General features: G+C 44.2%; 1 protein-coding gene across 1 annotated transcript in view; it reads left to right on the top strand.

The window, feature by feature from the left end:
* Window positions 1-18,342, top strand: part of SVOPL (SVOP like) — a 71,150-nt gene that overhangs the window by 18,104 nt on the left and 34,704 nt on the right. Inside the window, exons 7-11 of the mRNA XM_004741684.3 lie at window positions 1,903-2,028; window positions 4,487-4,615; window positions 13,555-13,628; window positions 17,100-17,317; window positions 17,976-18,087. Coding sequence (XP_004741741.2) covers window positions 1,903-2,028; window positions 4,487-4,615; window positions 13,555-13,628; window positions 17,100-17,317; window positions 17,976-18,087 — 659 coding nt within the window. The remainder of the gene's footprint in view (window positions 1-1,902; window positions 2,029-4,486; window positions 4,616-13,554; window positions 13,629-17,099; window positions 17,318-17,975; window positions 18,088-18,342) is intronic.

Raw genomic sequence — 18,342 nt, 5'->3', positions numbered from 1 at the left:
TCCCCTGTGGTCCCCATGCCATTCCTTACACTATACATAGGAGTGAAAGCATATGGTAACTGTCTTTCTCTGCTTGACTTATTTGGATTTTATCCTTAACCGTATTACATGGGCGTGGTCCTACTCAAGCTCATCTGTGGACATTTTCTCTTCTACTGGCCATTAACTCCATGGCATGCTTCCTGGTCGTGTCTTCTCCTCGCTAGTCTTATTTTCCTCCTCTCCTTGGATCATCTAATGAACTCCAATGGGTTTAGTTACCTCTGTCTGTAAACCCTAATATCTTTACCTACAACCAAGAGCATCCCCTTGACTTTCAGACGCAGATCGAGCCAATAGCCTACGGGAGAATCCCTGGACTATCGCTTCAGAAATACAACGTGGATAGAATTCATCTGCTCATTTCCCCCTGAAATGTCTTATTTCCACATTTCCACTCTCAGCTAGTAGTAAACATGGTCCCCTCGGTCATCTGGGCCACAAGGTCAAGAGCCATCCCGGACCCCTCCTGTGCCATCATCCCCATTCAATCCTTACCACGTCCTGCCCATTCATCGCTTATTGATGGACCCCCAACTGCAGTGTCTATCAGCAAACCCTGTCACTTTCACCTCTAATATATGTGCCAAATCACCAGTTATAGAATTTTTTTGCCACTTCCCCACTAAAATTATTTTTTTTGTAAAATATTTTATTTATTTATTTGTCAGAGAGAAAGAGAGCAACAGGCAGAAGGAGAAGCAGGGAACCCGATGGGGGACTTGATCCCAGAACCCTGGGATCACAACCTGAGCCGAAGGCAGACGCTTAACCCACTGAGCCACTTAGGCGCCGTCCCTACTAAAATTCTTGTCAGTGACCTGTCACCTGCCATCTGGTCGATCACAACGGCTTACTGCTGGTCTTCTTATTTGTTGCCTTTTCAGAAGGCACATCCCTGGTCACTCCCCATGACATTACTCTTTTGTCATAGCCCTCAGTGCTTTCTGAAATAATCCTGTTTGGTTTTTGTAGTTGAAATCTTTAGTGATAAAATAGTCACCCCTTTGTCACCCCTTACTTAGTTGCCCACAAAAGGTCTTTTATTCTATTGTCTTCTCTCCATTTCTTGAGGTGGAATGGAGGTGTCATCTTCCAGTAGGGAGAGAATGCTTAGGCTAACATTCTAGTTTGATTGGAATGATTTGGAATCATTCTAGCTCCCAAAACCAACAGGCCCAGCCGTAATGGGCTGCCATGTTGTTTGTTGATATACAGTGATATTCAAGATACATTTTTCAGGACAAAAAGCAATATTTATACTATGATACCATTTGTGAAAAAAGAGAATGAGATATATCCTTATTAGCTTATATATGCTTAGAACAGCTTTGGGAGGACCCAAGAAATCGGTAATATTGGTTTCTTCTAAGAAGAGAACTGGATGACAAAGAAGCAGGAGAGGAAAAGAGTATTTTTAGTGTTTTCCTTTGTGGTTTTTGAGTTAGGAACCAGTTAATCTTTTATTTATTCAATGGGGGAAAATGTCAATGTTTCCAATTTTTAAAACTGTGGTGACAGTACTGAGCTGAGCCTTCCATTTATAGACAAGCAAACTGAGCCGTGGAGACGTGGGGTGATGTTCCCTGTTCATCCAGGTCCTGGAGCTAGTGCTGGGAGTAGAACCCGGACCTGGGCTCCTTAAAGACCTCTTTCACCTCTCCTCTTATACTGAAATGCTCCTGAGAGAGGCAGGGTTGAGCACACTTGATAAGGGGAATTGTGAATGTTTTGTTTTCAAGAAATTATTATACCCAACATGGGGCTTGAACTTACAACCCCAGATCAAGAGTCACCCACTCCACCAAGGAGCCAGGCAAATGCCCTGATGGGAGGAATTGTAACCTCTCATCCTCTCCCCAGGTTTTCTGGCTGGCTGGCTCCCTGCTTATCATCGGCCTGGCCTCCGTGGTCATCCCCACCATCGGGTGGCGCTGGCTGATTCGCATCGCCTCCATTCCAGGCATCATCCTCATCCTGGCCTTCAAGGTGAGCTGTTCGGTCATGGGCAACCTCTGGTCCTCTCCTCCAGCTGGCCCAGGGGTCCTTCTGCCCCACATGTATCAGCCTCACTCTGCCTTTTTCCTTCACTCAAGACTGTCTCAATCCGCTTCATCCCTCCCCTCCGTTAGCCTGCCTCAGATCGTTTATTGCTGGAAGTTTCGTCTCACAGCGACACCCCACTTGAGCTGACCCTTCTCTTACCTTTAGTGGTTGGAGTCTGACGCCTGGCGCACATTCTCGGGCCACTACAGGCCAGCTGTTCTGTCCTTCTGCTCTCCCTCTAATCCACAGAATCAACCTCTTCCTTAGGTTCTGCTGGATTTCCCTCATTGTTCAAAGACGGGGCTGTGTGTGTGTGTGTGTGTGTGTGTGTGTGTGTGCTAACACTACAGAATCAGAGAATTTCGTATTTCACAAGCATCCTCGGAGGGCATGTATTTCGTACCCCAACCACAAGCACACATCCAGAACACTCCGGCTTTGGACACTTTCAGACTCAAGACTTAATAGATGACATCCTATGTCCATCCGTAGGCAGGCCTAGTTCTTAGGAGGTCCTTTCTGATGTGGAGGGGACCCTGCCTCCTCATGGGTTTACCTGCAGTCTTAATAGTTCTCTCTGAAAATCCAGAGGTTCTAGCTTCTACATGATATCCCTCCAAATGGTTAAGAAATTCTAGCCCAATCAGAGCTTTCCTTCTTTGAATGAAGCAACACCATGACCTTCAACTCTTTCTCCCGACACCTGATCCCAGAGCCCTGTCTATTTTTTTTCTGGATGAGCCCATTGGTCCGTGTCTTCTCTGCAGCGAACTGTTGCTTGATGTCCCACCCAGAGCGGTAGGTGCCTGGTTCCAGGGGCTTAATGGGCCCAGGCCATCCTTGAACAGCCTGCCTGCCTTGGCCGGTGCAGTTAGAAACAGACGGTCCTGACCCCATTTTCCTGGACGAGTGGTTCCACGCCATGAATAGGGCATATCTCCTAGGGCCGTGTGGAAGATTAAACAAGGTAATGCACACGACTCTCTTCATGAACCTGGAACACGAACAGTGTCCAACATGTGTGAGCCACACAGCTATGTTATTGCCTTTATAAAAATTATTATTTTGAATATCAGCCTTGTCTTTGGATTGAGGACACTCACACCGAGTATGTACCAGGCTCCGCACGAGGTTCTGAGGCTAAAAGTATGCATAGGATATGGTTCTTGCCGTCAAGGCATGCCGGTCAGTGGGCAAGAGATAGATACGAATACAAAGGGTGATGGTGCCCACGGGACTCGGTAAGCGCGGTCACAGCGTTCATCCTGTGGGTGCTCGGGGAGAGAGTGATTTGTTCCAGTGGGGCGATGCTGTTGAATTTGGCCGTGGGGGATGGAACAGCCCGCACCACGAGGGCCAGAGAGTGGGGCAAGTGCATGTGGGCAGAGCTCAGGTGTCAGCCCAGCCATGAAGGTGTGAAATGCAGAATCTTTGGGGGAGAGCAGGTAGGCTGGAATGAAGGGTGCTGGTGGGGGGCGGGGGATGGGAGGCGCTGACAGGCCTGTGTCCAGATTATGAGGGCCTTCGAGGCAGGGGGTGCTGGCTGTGTGCTGGGAAGCTGGTCTGCAGCTGCGTGGAGCCTGTGTGCATGGAAAGCCAGGGGAGCAGTCAGGATCATCCCAGTGGGAGATGAGGGGCTGCTGGGCGCGGGATGGTGAGCAGGTGCCGCCACGGGAGGTGCTTTTCTGAGGAAGAACCCGCCCACCTCCATCGAAGCATGAAGGGCAGGGAGTGGTTCAAGGTGATTCTCAAGGCCCCAGTCTCCATGGAGGCCTGTCTCGTTAGGTGGGTATGTATGTATTTATATTTGTTTCTGTATTTGAGAGAACGCAAGAGCACGAGCGGGGAGAGGGGCAGAGGGAGCGGGACAGACAGACCCCACTGAGCTGGGAGCCTGACATGGGGCCTGATCCCAGGACCCCACGATCTTGACCTGAGCCACTTAATTGACGGAGCCGCCCAGGCACACCAGCCTGTAGTGTAGTCCGAGTACAGCGTTCAGTGATCAGTGGGTGGCGGGGTCTGGCTTGTCAGGAGTGGTGCTCCGCCATCGGGGGCGCTTGGGTCCCTGCCGTGGTCGTGCTGTGGGCTGGCGCGTGTAGGAGATCGCAGGGTGCCTGGGGGCAGGCTGGGGTGACAGGGCAGTAGAGCGGCCCTGGGGCAGCTGTTTGCCAAGTGGATGTAGCATTTCCTTGCAGTAAGTATTAGGCTGGGCTCAGTATTGGTGCGATACCATCAAGACGGGCCTACAGTAAGGGGAACGTGACCCTGTTTGTTCCAGACCAGCAGCTTGCTGCTCCTCTGTCTCCTGAAACTGGGGCCTGTGACTATACAGCAGTAATCATGGAACCCCCCGGGGTCCGCAGCACTTGAACTCTGATGCTCTTTCCTTCTGTGCCAGTTTATTCCCGAGTCCGCTCGCTTCAATGTCTCCACCGGGAACACTCAGGCTGCCCTTGCCACCCTGCAGCACATCGCCAAGATGAACCGCTCGGTCATGCCGGAGGGGAAGCTGGTGGAGCCCATCCTGGTAAGTTCCCAGTGGGGAGGGCTTCTCTCCCCCACCAGAAATCCCCTCAGTCCTAGAAGGGCAGAGGGGAGGGGACCTTCACTCTCTAGCCCCACCCCAAGGGGACAAGAGAGAAGTGCAGAACTGGACTAAATCCAGCTCCTTGGAGAGCCAGTGGCCCTAGCAAGTTACCTGCCTTAGCTTTCCTCATCAACGAAATGGGAATAATATCTACCTTGCAGAGCTAGTCACGTGACTTAGCATCTTTGTTTCCAGGTGAGAGATTGTTTTATAATTTTATTTTCTTGTACTGGTCTTATAAATGATGTAAATCATAAGTGATCTCAAATTAGGAAACCTCATTAAATGATTTCTTTCTTTTTTTTTTTTTTTTTAAAGATTTTATTTATTTGTCAGAGACAGAGGCGCATAAGCCGGGGGAGCAGCAGGCAGAGGGAGAGGGAGAAGCAGGCTCCCTGCTGAGCAAGGAGCCTGGTGTGGGACTCGATCCCAGAACCCTGGGATCAGGACCTGAGCCAAAGGCAGATGCTTAACCTGCTGAGCCACCCAAGAGTCCCTAACAGATTTCTTAAGACACAATTCGGCATTTATATTCTACTGGGCCCAGGGCTCTTAACGTCACTTTGAAATCATTTCTTACACCAGCCCTGACCACGCACCTATAGGTGGGTCAATCACAGGCCCCAGTGGTACCTTCCTCACCTGTCCCGCCAACTCGGCAACACTTTATGTAAGATAGAAATTCATCTCTTAGTTGTGGCTGGAGTGTGGTTATAGAGGTGAAACGTGCCCCTGAAGTCATTTATGCCAAATATTTATTTTGAGGGGAGCAGTGGGGGATAACAAAAGGGTGTTATATGGAGGAGTTTTTAAACTATGATTTAATTTATGTAAAGGTTAGAGTCCACTTTTGTTTAAGACTTTTGATTGAATCCATTTTGGTAGTGTATATATTTTAGAAAATTGTCCAGCTCATCTAGGTTTTCAAATTTCAAATTTGTTGATACAAGGTTGTTCCCAGTGTTCTCCTAGGAGTTTCAAAAATCTGCTGCCTATGTCCCATCTTTCATTTTCATGCTGTGTATTGTGACTTCTCTCTTTTTTCTTGGCCCTCTTACAAGAGGTTTGTGCATTAACATCAAAGAACGGGGCACCTGGGTGGTTCAGTGCTTAAGCCTCTGCCTTGGCTCAGGTCATGATCTCAGGGTCCTAGGATGGAGCCCCACATTTTCAGGCTCTCTCCTCAGTGGGGATCCTGCTTCCCCCTCTCTCTGCCTGCCTCTCTGCCTACTTGTGATTTCTGTCTATCAAATAAATAAATGAAGTCTTTTTAAAAATACTTCAAAGAACAGGGCTCTTTTTGTTGTTGTTCTCTTTATTGATTTTGTGTATGTGTGTGGTCTCGTTAATTTCTACTCTTTGTTTTCTCCTTTAGCTTTTTATGTTTTTCTAGCTTCTTGAGTTCTGTACTTAGGTCATTTATGGTCAGTCTTTTTTTATTTTTAATGAAGTATTCAGCTGCATTTAGCAAGCTTTGTTACAGAGTAATTTTAATTTTATTTCTCTTTGGTAATTGATCTGAGTTTCTCTTTAATCAGTGAGTTATCCATTAACACTCCTTTTTATTGTTTTTTTTCTAATTTAATTTCATTTTGGTCAGAGGATATTCTCAATTATTTGGAATATTGGAGATTTTTCTGTTGTTCTCTACATAGTCTCTTCACTGATGTTCCATGTGTGCTTAAAAAGCATGTATTCTCATTGAATATAGATGTTTTGTTATATACTGTTAATTATGCCATATAAATCTCTGACACTTGTGCTAGATTTTGCCTGGCTGAGCTAACAGTTTTTCAATAAGATGATGGCTTTGTTCTTTCCTCTTTATAGTCATGATAGTTTACTTCAGATATTTTGAGGATCTCTTGTTGCTTCTTCTTTTTTTTTTTTTTTTAAAGATTTTATTTATTTATTTGGCAGACAGAGATCACAAGTAGGCAGAGAGGCAGGCAGAGAGAGAGAGAGGAGGAAGCAGGCTCCCTGCTGAGCAGAGAGCCTGATGCAGGGCTCGATCCCAGGACTCTAAGACCATGACCTGAGCAGAAGGCAGAGGCCTTAACCCACTGAGCCACCCAGGTGCCCCCTCTTGTTGCTTCTTAACATATGATTGGCTTAGTCTCATGGATTAACCTTATTATGTTGTTATTTTATACTGGTTTGGGCCTTAAATTTTGTTTTCTCTTATGTTCATATATTGACATAAGAGGTTAGGTTAGGTTAACATCTTTCCTGATGTCTCTTTTTTCCAGACCTTAATTTTAAACTTTCTTCTGTTGCTTTGCTTTAAAATCATTTCATTTTTTTTTTAAAGATTTTATTTATTTGACAGGCAGAGATCACAAGTAGGCAGAGAGGCAGGCAGAGAGAGAGGGGAAGCAGGCTCCCTGCTGAGCAGAGAGCCCAATGCGGGGCTTGATCCCAGGACACTGGGATCATGACCTGAGCCGAAGGCAGAGGCTTTAACTCACTGAGCCACCCAGGCACCCCCAAAATCATTTCTTGTGTATATATAGCTGATCTTTATTTTTTTCACTCAGTCTGCTATTCTGTGTCTTTTAGTAATGGATTTGATCCATTTATATCTATTGTGATTACTCACATATTTGGACTTAACTTCTGCCATTTTATTTTATATTTCCTCTTAACCATCTCTTTCATTCTCTCCTTCCTTACCCTTTATTAGAGTGAATCAGTTTGCTTTTCTCTCCCCTCCTCCCTGTGCTTTCTTCTACCGGTTTAGAATTTGTTCACTCTTTTTCTTTTATTATATATTATTATTATTATTATTGTTTTATAAGAATATATTATAGCCCTTAAATATTGAAAATGTGTACCCACAGTGTCTTTATTTGTATCTTTATTTGCCATCTGAACAATACAAAGCCCTTGAAGATGTTCTGATCTGCCCTAGTCTCATCTTCCAGATTATTTTTGTCTTCTGTTTTTGTCTCATGTTGCTCATAAGTTTCCCTAGATTAGAAATTATTTTCTAAGCAGGTACCTCTTTAGATTTAGATTTGTCGGGGTGCCTGGGTGGCTCAGGGGGTTAAAGCCTCTGCCTCCTGCTTGGGTCATGATCTCAGAGTCCTGGGATCAAGCCCCACATCGGGCTCTCTGCTCAGCAGGGAGCCTGCTTCCTCCTCTGCCTACTTGTGATCTCTGTCAAATAAATAAGCAAATAAATCTTTAAAAAAAAATAGATTTAGATTTGTCTTTTTCAGTGGTTTCAAACTTACTTTTTACAGCATTTTGGCATCCTTCTCCCTTCTATTGGTTAATTTGGTTTCATACATTTTATTTAAGTGTTGGATCTACCTGGGTTTAATTGAATATAAGAAACATGGTCTAGCTTTGTCATATCTAAATGCCTAACCAGTGGCACTCATATATTTTTCTGAATAATCCATCTTTTGTATATTTGAGTCTATTTTTGAATTCTCTATTGTGTTCTAATGACATATTTGTAGATTCATGTATATATGGGGACTTATATAATAAAGAGGGCATTTGGGAAAAGGATACAGTTTAATTGTTGGTTCAATGTGACACTTTTAATTACAGTATTTTTTTATATCTAGTAGGGTAAGTCCCCCTTGTCAAAATTCTTTTTCAGAATTTTCCAAGTTGTTTTCACAGTACTATTTTTCTAGAACAACTTTGAAGTCACTTCATAAACATCTCTTAATTTCCCCCTAAAACCTAGGAGGGCTTAGTTGGGATGGTGTTGAAATTATTAGTTAATACCTAAAGAGAATTGATACCTTTATAATATTAAATATTTTTATTTTGATAAAACTATGTTCCTAATCTTCAAGTCTTTTTATATTCCTCAACAACATTAAAAAAAAAAAAAAAAAACAACAACACCCAAAACCAAGACAAAAAACTTTTATTGGAAGACTGAATTTCCTGAGGGGAGAGTTCTCCTTATATGTTTTTTATCTCTATTTTTGTTCTCTTTTTTTTAAATGTACATTTTTAACTTGATACTTAAGGGAAATCCTATGAGGTAGGCAAATACTGTTATTTTTTTTGCATTTTATTTATATATTTTTAAAAGTTTTTAAAATATTTACATCCAATTAGGCAATATATGGTACTTCCATTTGTCAAATTAAGAAACTGATCTCAGGGGGCACCTGGGTTGCTCAGTGGGTAAAAGCCTCTGCCTTTGGCTCAGGTTGTGATCCCAGGGTCCTGGGATCGAGTCCCGCAACGGGCTATCTGCTCGGCAGGGAGCCTGCTCCCCTTCCTCTCTCTCTGCCTGCCTCTCTGCCTACTTGTGATCTGTCTGTCAAATAAATAAATAACATGTTTAAAAAAAAAAAAAGAAACTGATCTCAGAAAAGAAAAGGGAGGAATCCAAGATTCTAAAATGAGTACAGTTGACTCTTGAAAAACACAGGGGTTAGGGATACTGACTCCCCATGCATTTGAAAATCCTTGCGTTAATTTCCTAAATGCCACATTTGAATGAAGTGATATGGTATTTGTCTTTCTCTGACTGACTTTTTCACTTAGCATTATACCCTCTAGTTCTATCTATGTCGTTGCAAATGGTAAGATTTCACTCTTTTTTATGGCTGAGTAATACTCCACCATATATTTACACCAGTACTTCTTTATCTATTCATCTATGGATGGATACTTGAGTTGCATCCATAATTGGGCTGTTGTGAATAATGCTGCAATAAACATAGGGGTGCTATATCTTTTCAAACTACTAGTGTTTTCATATTCTTTGGGTAAATACCTAGTACTCCACCATATATTTACACCAGTACTTCTTTATCTATTCATCTATGGATGGATACTTGAGTTGCATCCATAATTGGGCTGTTGTGAATAATGCTGCAATAAACATAGGGGTGCTATATCTTTTCAAACTACTAGTGTTTTCATATTCTTTGGGTAAATACCTAGTAGTGATGTCATCTTTGGAGATTGTTTCTTTGCTGTGTAGAAGCTTTTTATTTTAATGTAGTCCCAGTAGTTTATTTTTGCTTTTGTTTCCCTCATCTTAGGATACATATCTAGAAAAATCTTGCTATGGCTGATGTCACAGAAATTACTGCTTTTGCTCTTTTCTGGGATTTTTATGGTTTCCTATCTCACATTTAGGTCTTTAATCCATTTTGGGCTTATTTTTGTGTATGCTGAAAGGAAGTGGTCCAGTTTCATTCTTTTGCATGTAGCTGTTCATTTTCCCCAACACCCTTTGTTGAAAGACTTTTTCCCATTGCATATTCTTGCTTCCTTTGTCAAAGATTAATTGACCATATAATTGGGAGTTTATTTCTGGGCTCTCTATTCTGTTCTGTTGATCTATCTGTCCATTTTTGTGCTGCAAGCACCACACTGTATTGACTACTACAACTTTGTAGTATATCTTGAAATTGGGGATTGTGATAGCTCCAGTTTTATTCTTTTCAAGATCACTTTGACTATTCAGGGTCTTTTGTGGTTCCATACAAATTTTAGGATTATTTGTCTAATTCTTTGAAAAATGATGTTGATATTTGGTAGGGATTATATTCAATCTATAGATTGCTGTGGATAATATAGACATTTTAACAATATTTTTCCTCCTGATCACCATGAGCATGGATATCATTCCATTGCTGGTGTCATCATTTTGAAGTGTACAATTCAGTGGTATTAAATACATCCAGAATATTGTCATCATCCAGAATGGACACTCTCTTAGGCAGTAACTCCTCACTCCTATTCACACCCAATCCCTGGAAACTTCTATTAGCTGTTTTTATGAGTTTGCCTATTCTCTATTTTCTATAAGGGGAATTACTCAGTACTGTGTCTGGCTTATTTCACATTACAGCCTGAAACAGGCATTCATTAATGCTCATCTCATGGTGGCATCCCCTTTGAGACATTGCAAACCTCTGCGCCACCAAGCTCAGTCACCTGCCAGTCCCCCTGGATAATAGTGGCTTTTCCATCCAGTCTCTCTCTTTCTTACTTTCTTTCTTTCTTTAAAATATTTTATTTATTTATTTGACAGAGAGAGATCACAAGTAGGCAGAGAGGCAGGCAGAGAGAGAGAGGAGGAAGCAGGCTCCCTGCCAAGCAGAGAGGCTGATGCAGGACTCGATCCCAGGACCCTGAGATCATGACCTGAACCAAAGGCAGAGGCTTAACCTACTGAGCCACCCAGGCACCCCAGTCTCTTTCTTTCATGCTGCCACCTCTTGCCCCAAGCCCTGTGATGTCATCCAGCACAACACTGTCAGCCAAGTGTTCTTCAAGTGCCAATACCACCCCTTCTGTTCAGGACCCGTCAGTGCCCACCCCACGCTGCCCCTCTCAGTCCCTGACTGTGGGTGAAGCCCAGAATCCTTGTCCTGACATTGAAGGTCTTCCACAGTCTTTATCAATCAGCCTTTGCCTCCTTAGATCAGTGGCTAAGTGCAGATTTTGGTAAGAGGAGGATTGACAAAATACAAAGTTGCTGGACATATGACCAAGCGAAAGGCATCTCCAAAGAGATGGGGGATGACATAAACAGGGACACCAGCAGCTGTAGGTTCTCACCAGGGCTGGCTTGCCTGTGGGGGGAGGCTGTTCTTCCATTTTTTCCCCTTCCTGGTTTATTAAGTTGTAACTGACACACAACATGGTGTAAGTTTAATGTGTACAGTGTATTGATTTGATACACTTGTATATTTCAAAATGATAACTGCCCTAGAGTCAGTCAACACCTCCATCATATCACACAATTACCATTTCTTTCCTTTTTTTGTGGTGAGAACATTTAAGAGAGACTCTCTTAACAACTTCAAAATATATGATGAAGTATTGTTACTTTCCTAAATCGGGGAGACTCAATTCTGGTAACAAGAACCTTCCCTCCTCCACCCCCGCCTAGTCTCCATCTTCACGTTCCCCACCACCCCCCAACATCCTTCTCCTCTCTCCCCCTTCATCTTCTTCCTGCTTTCCTCCCTTGCCTGCAACTTACAGCTTCCGTCCACATGCCCATCTGATGGCCTTCTCCTTTATGATTGTCTCTCATGCGGGGGCCCTGTGGATACAGAGCTATAATATATATATATATATATAAAAAATATATATATATATATATATATATATAATTTTATATATATACACAACTGCCTTCAAGTTTCTTACAGCCTGTTAGTGAGATGAGGCTCATACAGCAAAGAATCAGTCACTAACACAGTCACTAACACAGTTAATGAGTCACTAACACAGCAGCCAGATGTGAGAACCGGGTGAGTGGTACCAGCAGCAGCACATGGGATCAGAGCAGAGAGATGAGCACTAGGGCAGCAGAGCCTCTCCGAGGGGATAATTGAGGCATAAATTGAACACAGAGGAGAGGCAGCTTCAGGGGAGGAAGGAAGCAGAGTGGTGTGAGTCAAGACCAGAGAGGAAGGAATGTGCAGTGGGTTTGGTCATGTCAGTGCCATGAGAACGTCATGCCGAGGAGGCTGGACAAGACTGGATGCCCAGAGCAGCCTCTGTACCTTCACTGCACACATGCAGTGATGAGTAGGTCTGGGGACCAGCTAAGAAAGGGCCGCACCATAAATGAGTGAATGAGTCCACCAGTTTGGATTGTAGACAAAGGTTCATGACCACATAATTTCTTTGAATATAATTTATGACTCATTGTGATTCACTGCAAACTCAGTATTCTGAATCTCCAGGTACACTTGGAGAGGGGAATCCAAACTCTAGGGGGTGAGTCAGGGACATAGATGGGCAAGACTCAGGACTAGTGTTTAGGAGACCCGACACCAGGCTGGCTCTGCTTCCAAACAGCTCTGTGACCCTGGGCAAGTCACTTACCCTCTCTGGGTCATATAGTCTGTATTGGAGAATGGGAGGCTAGGACAACTTCAGAGGTGTTCTAGTGATGTCTAACCAGAGCCCCAATATGGAAAGCAGATGAAAGGGGACAGTCAGCTCTGCCCACAGTGACCTCTACGAACTGAGCCTAAAAGTCATTGGATTAGCAAGGCATGTGGCTGGCTCAGTTGGTAGAGTTAGGGGTTGTAAATTTAAGCCTCACCATGGGTGTAGAGATTACTTAAAAAAAAAAAAAAGTCACTGGAGCAAGTTTCTTCAAATTTAACTTTTTGTGACCACAAAATCCAGGACACCTAGGATCACACTCCTGGCCTATCTAAAGGGGGGCTTTAATTCCAAGTCCATTTGTGAGAAAAAAATAGTTGGTTTTCAACTGAGTACCCCCTACACACACACACACACACACACACACACACACACACTGTTCTTAGCTTTATTTTTTTATGTTCCTAACTTTAAATAAAAATCCATCACTGCTCAATCATGTATAACCCATTTTTATTTTTCTCCAAAATATTGGTTATAGCACTGACTATGCATAAGAGCTTTTGCTCATGACCCTAAAGACACAAAAAGAAATTGGGCATTCTATCCTCTTTCCAAATGTATGCCGTTCTTTTTCATACACAATTCTCATGCTCTTTTTCAATGCTAGATTTTCATTTTAATGTGAAGTTTAAATGACTCTCCCAACCGGTTTATGGTTATGCTTTTCTTATATCCTACTATTTTCTGTGCTTCATCCCACCGCTCACCAGCACTGGTGAGAAGAGGAGGAGGGAAAGGGTTAGAATCTTCACTTCTATGGGCTGGACCTTGCCAGTGAAAATAAAAAGCATGCAAAGACTGACTAGCCGAGATGGACGAGTGGAAGCAGTGATCTGTGGGCTAGGCGAGGTGCGCTCATGGGCACCCCATTACATTCCCACACTGTTCTTACTTTCTGTTCTCTAAAATGCTAGAGAAGACTCTGCCAGTCTGTGAGCCACTAAACCTAATCTGCCTGTCCCTTTTCACCATCCCAGGAAAAAAGAGGAAGATTTGCAGACCTCTTGGATGCTAAATATTTACGGACCACATTACAGATCTGGGTCATATGGTAAGAATGTAATTATTTTAAAATGACTTTTCAATAAACACAGAGCTGACTTAAGTAAATCCACTCAGTGCCAGTGGGGAGTAAAACCACAAGGCTGACTCCAGCAATGTCTTATCTTTCTGCTACCACCACCAACTAACCAATAAATAAACCATTTTTTTTTAAAGAAGAAAGAAAGAATCTACAACTAGATTTTTATTTTTCATATGAGCTCACTTTCTAACCTTTTGTAGTCTGGCCTTTTTTCTCGCCACATGACAGAAAGGGATCCTTTGAAGTCACCAATAATCGAATTCAATCGGATAGACTCTTGTGGTTTTCTTTGTGTCCCACTTCTCTGTAGCCATGACCTTGAGTACACAAATATTTTCTAAACAAGATACACAAAGTCCTACTGCATTAAATGAGGAACTCTGTGCCATGAGAGATCATGAAGAATCTGAAAGGTAAGGTTACCAACTGGGAGAAGAAATTTCTAAAATACGTGTCCAATTAAATTTTATATATATACACAACTATAAACATATAAAATTATATGTATGATTCTTATATATATATATAAGATACCGAAACCAGTAGGAAAATAGGCAGGAGACTTGAACTGGCACTTGACCAAAATTGTATCAAAAAAATGTATGAAAACATGCTCAACCTTAAAATCACCAGGGAAATGCAAATTAAAACCATAGAGACCCATTACAAATCCACTGGAATGGTTAAAATTTAATTAATTATGCCAATTAACTATCCAATTAGATTAACTATAGCAAGTGTTGGGAATAATGTTAAGTAACAGGAATTCTCGCGCACAGCTGACTGGAGTTCAAAGTAAAACTACTTTGGAAAATGGTTCAGAGGTTTTTATCACAGTTGAAAATATGCATAGTGTATGGCTCAGTAATTCCATTCGTAGCTTTATATCCAACAGAAATGTGTAAATGTTTACCAAAATACATTTGCATGAATGTCCTTAGCATTATTTTATTTGTAAAAACCCCAAACTCTAAACCAGCCGCATGTCCATTCACAGTATAATGGATGTGCTGTGTTACATTCATAAAAATGAAGTACTTAAAAAAAATGAAATATTTTACAATAACAGGAAAGAGAAAACTAGTTATCTACATTCAATATGGCTGAACCTTACAAACATCGTAACGAGCAGAGGAGCCAGACACAGATATATTCTGTGATTCCATTTATATAAAGATAGAAAGCAGGCAAAACTAATTTATAGGGTTTAAATTCAGGAAAGTGTCTATCTGCCTTTCTCAGATAAAATCATTATTAACAGGCTGGTATGTTTCCTTTTAAGACTTTAATTTTTAAAAAACTCTCAATATTTAGGGGCGCCTAGGTGGCTCAATGGGTTAAGCCTCTGCCTTTGCTCAGGTCATGATCTCAGGGTCCTGGGATTGAGCCCCGCATTGGGCTCTTGGCTTGGCCGGGAGCCTGCTTCCCCTTCTCTCTGCTTGCCTCTCTGTCTACTTGTGAGCTCTCTGTCTCTGTCAAATAAATAAAAATCTTAAAATACTCTCAATATTTGGAAATTGAACTAGAATTACTGTATTTTTTAAGATTTTATTTATTTATTTGAGAGAGAGAGAGCACAGCAGGGGGAGCAGCAGTGGGAGGGGGAGCAGCAGCCCCCTGCTGAGCAGAGAGCTTGATGTTGGGCTGGATCCCAGGACCGAGATCATGACCTGCGCCGAAGGCAGATGCTTAACTGACTGAGCCACCGAGGTGCCCCAAACTAAAGCTATTTTAATAACGAAAGGAAGTATTGTAACTACTGGTTTGTGTTTTTTTTTTTGATACTTTTTATGAAAATTTTCAAACACACACTGAAGTAGAGGATACCATGGTGACCTCCGACTGATCTGTCCCCCATAACTGACAGTCACTGGTAGTCACTCCTGGTTGCCTCGGCTCTGTTTTCCAGGGCCTACTTGGAAGCAAGCCCAGGCTCTGTGACCCTTCATCCCCAGATTTGAGAGTCTCAACTGCCTGAGGACATTTTCTTAGATGATTCCACTCCTGTAATTAACAGCCAAACAATCATCTCACTAGTATCAGCTGATGCCCGCAGATCTCACTAGTATCAGCTGATGCCCGCAGATCTCACTAGTATCAGCTGATGCCCGCAGCACTGGCGATCGCCCCGGCTGTCCCTGTAAACGCGGTGCACAGCTGACTTTCCAAACCACTTCTGGGAACCGGAGAGGGGCTCCAGGGGCGTTTCTGGGGGGCTGATGCTTCTTTCCTTGACTTTGACACATGAAATTTTCTGTATGTTATTATAATTTTATCTCAACCCAAGTATTTACTAAAGAATAGACAGAAAAAAGACAAGAAGTAGATATAAAGGGAAAACTCCCAGGGCTGCTCATGGCCGGCTCGAGACAGCTTCGGGTCCGGCAGAATTCTAAAGATAACTACGGGGGGCGCCTGGGTGGCTCAGTGGGTTGAAGCTCTGCCTTCGGCTCAGGTCATGATCTCAGGGTCCTGGGATGGAGCCCCGCATTGAGCTCTTGGCTTGGCGGGGAGCCTGCTTCCCTTTCTCTCTCTCTGCCTACTTGTGATCTCTGTCTGTCAGATAAATAAAATCTGAAAAAAAAAAAAAAAGATTACTACCCCCTTCCACTCCCACCCCCCCAGATTACCAACAGGAGTTGATTTAATCACACGCTAATTTGGGTGCCGGTGTGAAGGGAGAGCACAGATGTAATTAAGGTTACCCGCCTTAAAATCGGGAGCCTATGCCGGACTAGGCAGGTGGGCCCAATCCAGTCACTTGAGTCTTTCAAAGTAGAGAGATTTCTCCAGCTGGAAACGGAGTCAGAGCAGAAGAGAAAGCACGAGGTGAGGCGGGCGGAGAGATTGCTGGGCAGAAGGCCCCGGGGAAGGAAGGAAAGAAGTGGGGAGGGCGGGAGGCAGCCAGCCTGCCTGCCGAAGGGGAGAGCGACAGGTCAGCAGTAGCAAGGAGACTGACGTGCATTGTCCAGCCCCAAGGAGCTGGGCTGTGCCTGGGTCGGGGCAGATGCTGCGCCCCCCACCCCCACCAAGGCCTCAAGAGACCCACTCAGATTTGAGAGTCTCAACTGCCTGAGGACAGAACTTCGGGCCTACAGAACGGAGAAAATAAATGTGAGTTGTTTTAAGCAACCACGTTGATGCTAATTTGTTAGAGCGGAGACAGAAAGTGAGTCCACGCTTCAAATTTCCTTCACTGCCTGTGGGGTCCTCCCGGGTCCAGCCGCAGGTTGCGCCTGCAAAGCCCTTTCCCACCCAGGGTTCCCCTGCACACCTCCCTCCGGCTCCCCAGGATAGGTGCGCCCAGTCTTTGGAGCCCTTTGCACCCGGGGCTCCCACCCGACCACACTTCCCCTTCCCCCCACTTCTCCCCACCTCTGCTGGCGCTGCCCCTCCTTCAGGCTGGCTTTTCGAATGAGCTGCTTCTCTCCCTTCCAGGCTGGGAATCTCTTTCGCCTACTACGGGGTCATCCTGGCCAGCGCCGAGCTGCTGGAGCGGGACCTGGTGTGTGGCTCGGGGGCCAAGTCCGAGTCCCAGTCCCAGGTGGCCGTAACCCTGCCGGACACAGAGGAGAGCCACAGCCCCTGCCACTGCCACATGTTTGCCCCCTCCGACTACAGGACCATGATTATCAGCACCGCTGGCGAAATTGCTTGTAAATGTCGACCTCAGTGTTTTGGGTCCCTGTCTGTTTGGGGTGGGTGGGGGGGGCCCTGTCCTAGACGTGGCTCCTGCCTGGGCAGAGCTGGGCAAGTCCCCACACCCTGCTCACGTGTCCCCAGTGTAGACTGGTGTGGGGAGAAGTGTGCAGGACTAGAGCTTTGAATTACTGTATCCTATCAGTTCTAAGCTGCATCCCCCCCCCTCCCCCCACCACCACTTTGGAAGTCTCTGAAATTGAGATGTGTCTTACCGTGGCTCCTGAAATTTCGATTTGCAGCACTGTTTGCATTTTAGTGGACATAAAATAATAGTACTTAAAAATCAGTGGTGCCATGAATTTAATGGCAAACAGTATAAATCATTTAAAATACAGATCTAGAAGGTTTGCAATTAACGATAGACCTACATGTTCTAAGAAGCTTCTTGGGCAGAAAGTACCCTTTCTGCACACACCAGTGCTCGTCCTCGGACCCACGAGGAAAAGCCTGGCGAAGAAGTCAGGAGGTGGATGGCCATGGGACTGGATTTGGGCTGGAACACACATGAGGTCTGGATGAAGTTGCCTCTTTCTGAAATGACAACGGGGAATCCTTGGTAAATGCCACTTGCTTTCGAGGTTTCAGAAATTGTCACTGTCGTTTGTTTTTTAGTGAATCCTCTCAATATCCTGGGCATTAATTTCCTGGGAAGACGGCTGAGCCTTTCTATCACCATGGGATGCACCGCCTTATTCTTCCTTCTCCTCAATATTTGCACATCAAGGTATTTTTCTCTCTGATTGCTTGAAAATAATCTAGGTTTGTGCGGTGGTTTTAAGTTGTGGTTTCCTGACCCATAGCGTTCAGTGGGCATCAGGGCAAACCCCTTTGACCTGGGGAGTAGTGAATGCGCTCCTGGTTTGACTGGAATGGTCTTCTCTGGTACCCACCACTCCCCCTTCTCTCTTCTACGGACCCAGCCCCGCCTCTGCGCTCCCAGGAAACAGGTGGGAGCGTAGGCGCAGTCATTCCACCCACC

This window comes from Mustela putorius, unplaced genomic scaffold, assembly GCF_011764305.1.
Source record: "Mustela putorius furo isolate JIRA1106 unplaced genomic scaffold, ASM1176430v1.1 tig00003845_pilon_pilon_pilon, whole genome shotgun sequence".
In the NCBI taxonomy this organism is placed as follows: Eukaryota; Metazoa; Chordata; class Mammalia; order Carnivora; family Mustelidae; genus Mustela; species Mustela putorius.
This window is presented reverse-complemented; position numbering and strand designations above follow the sequence as displayed.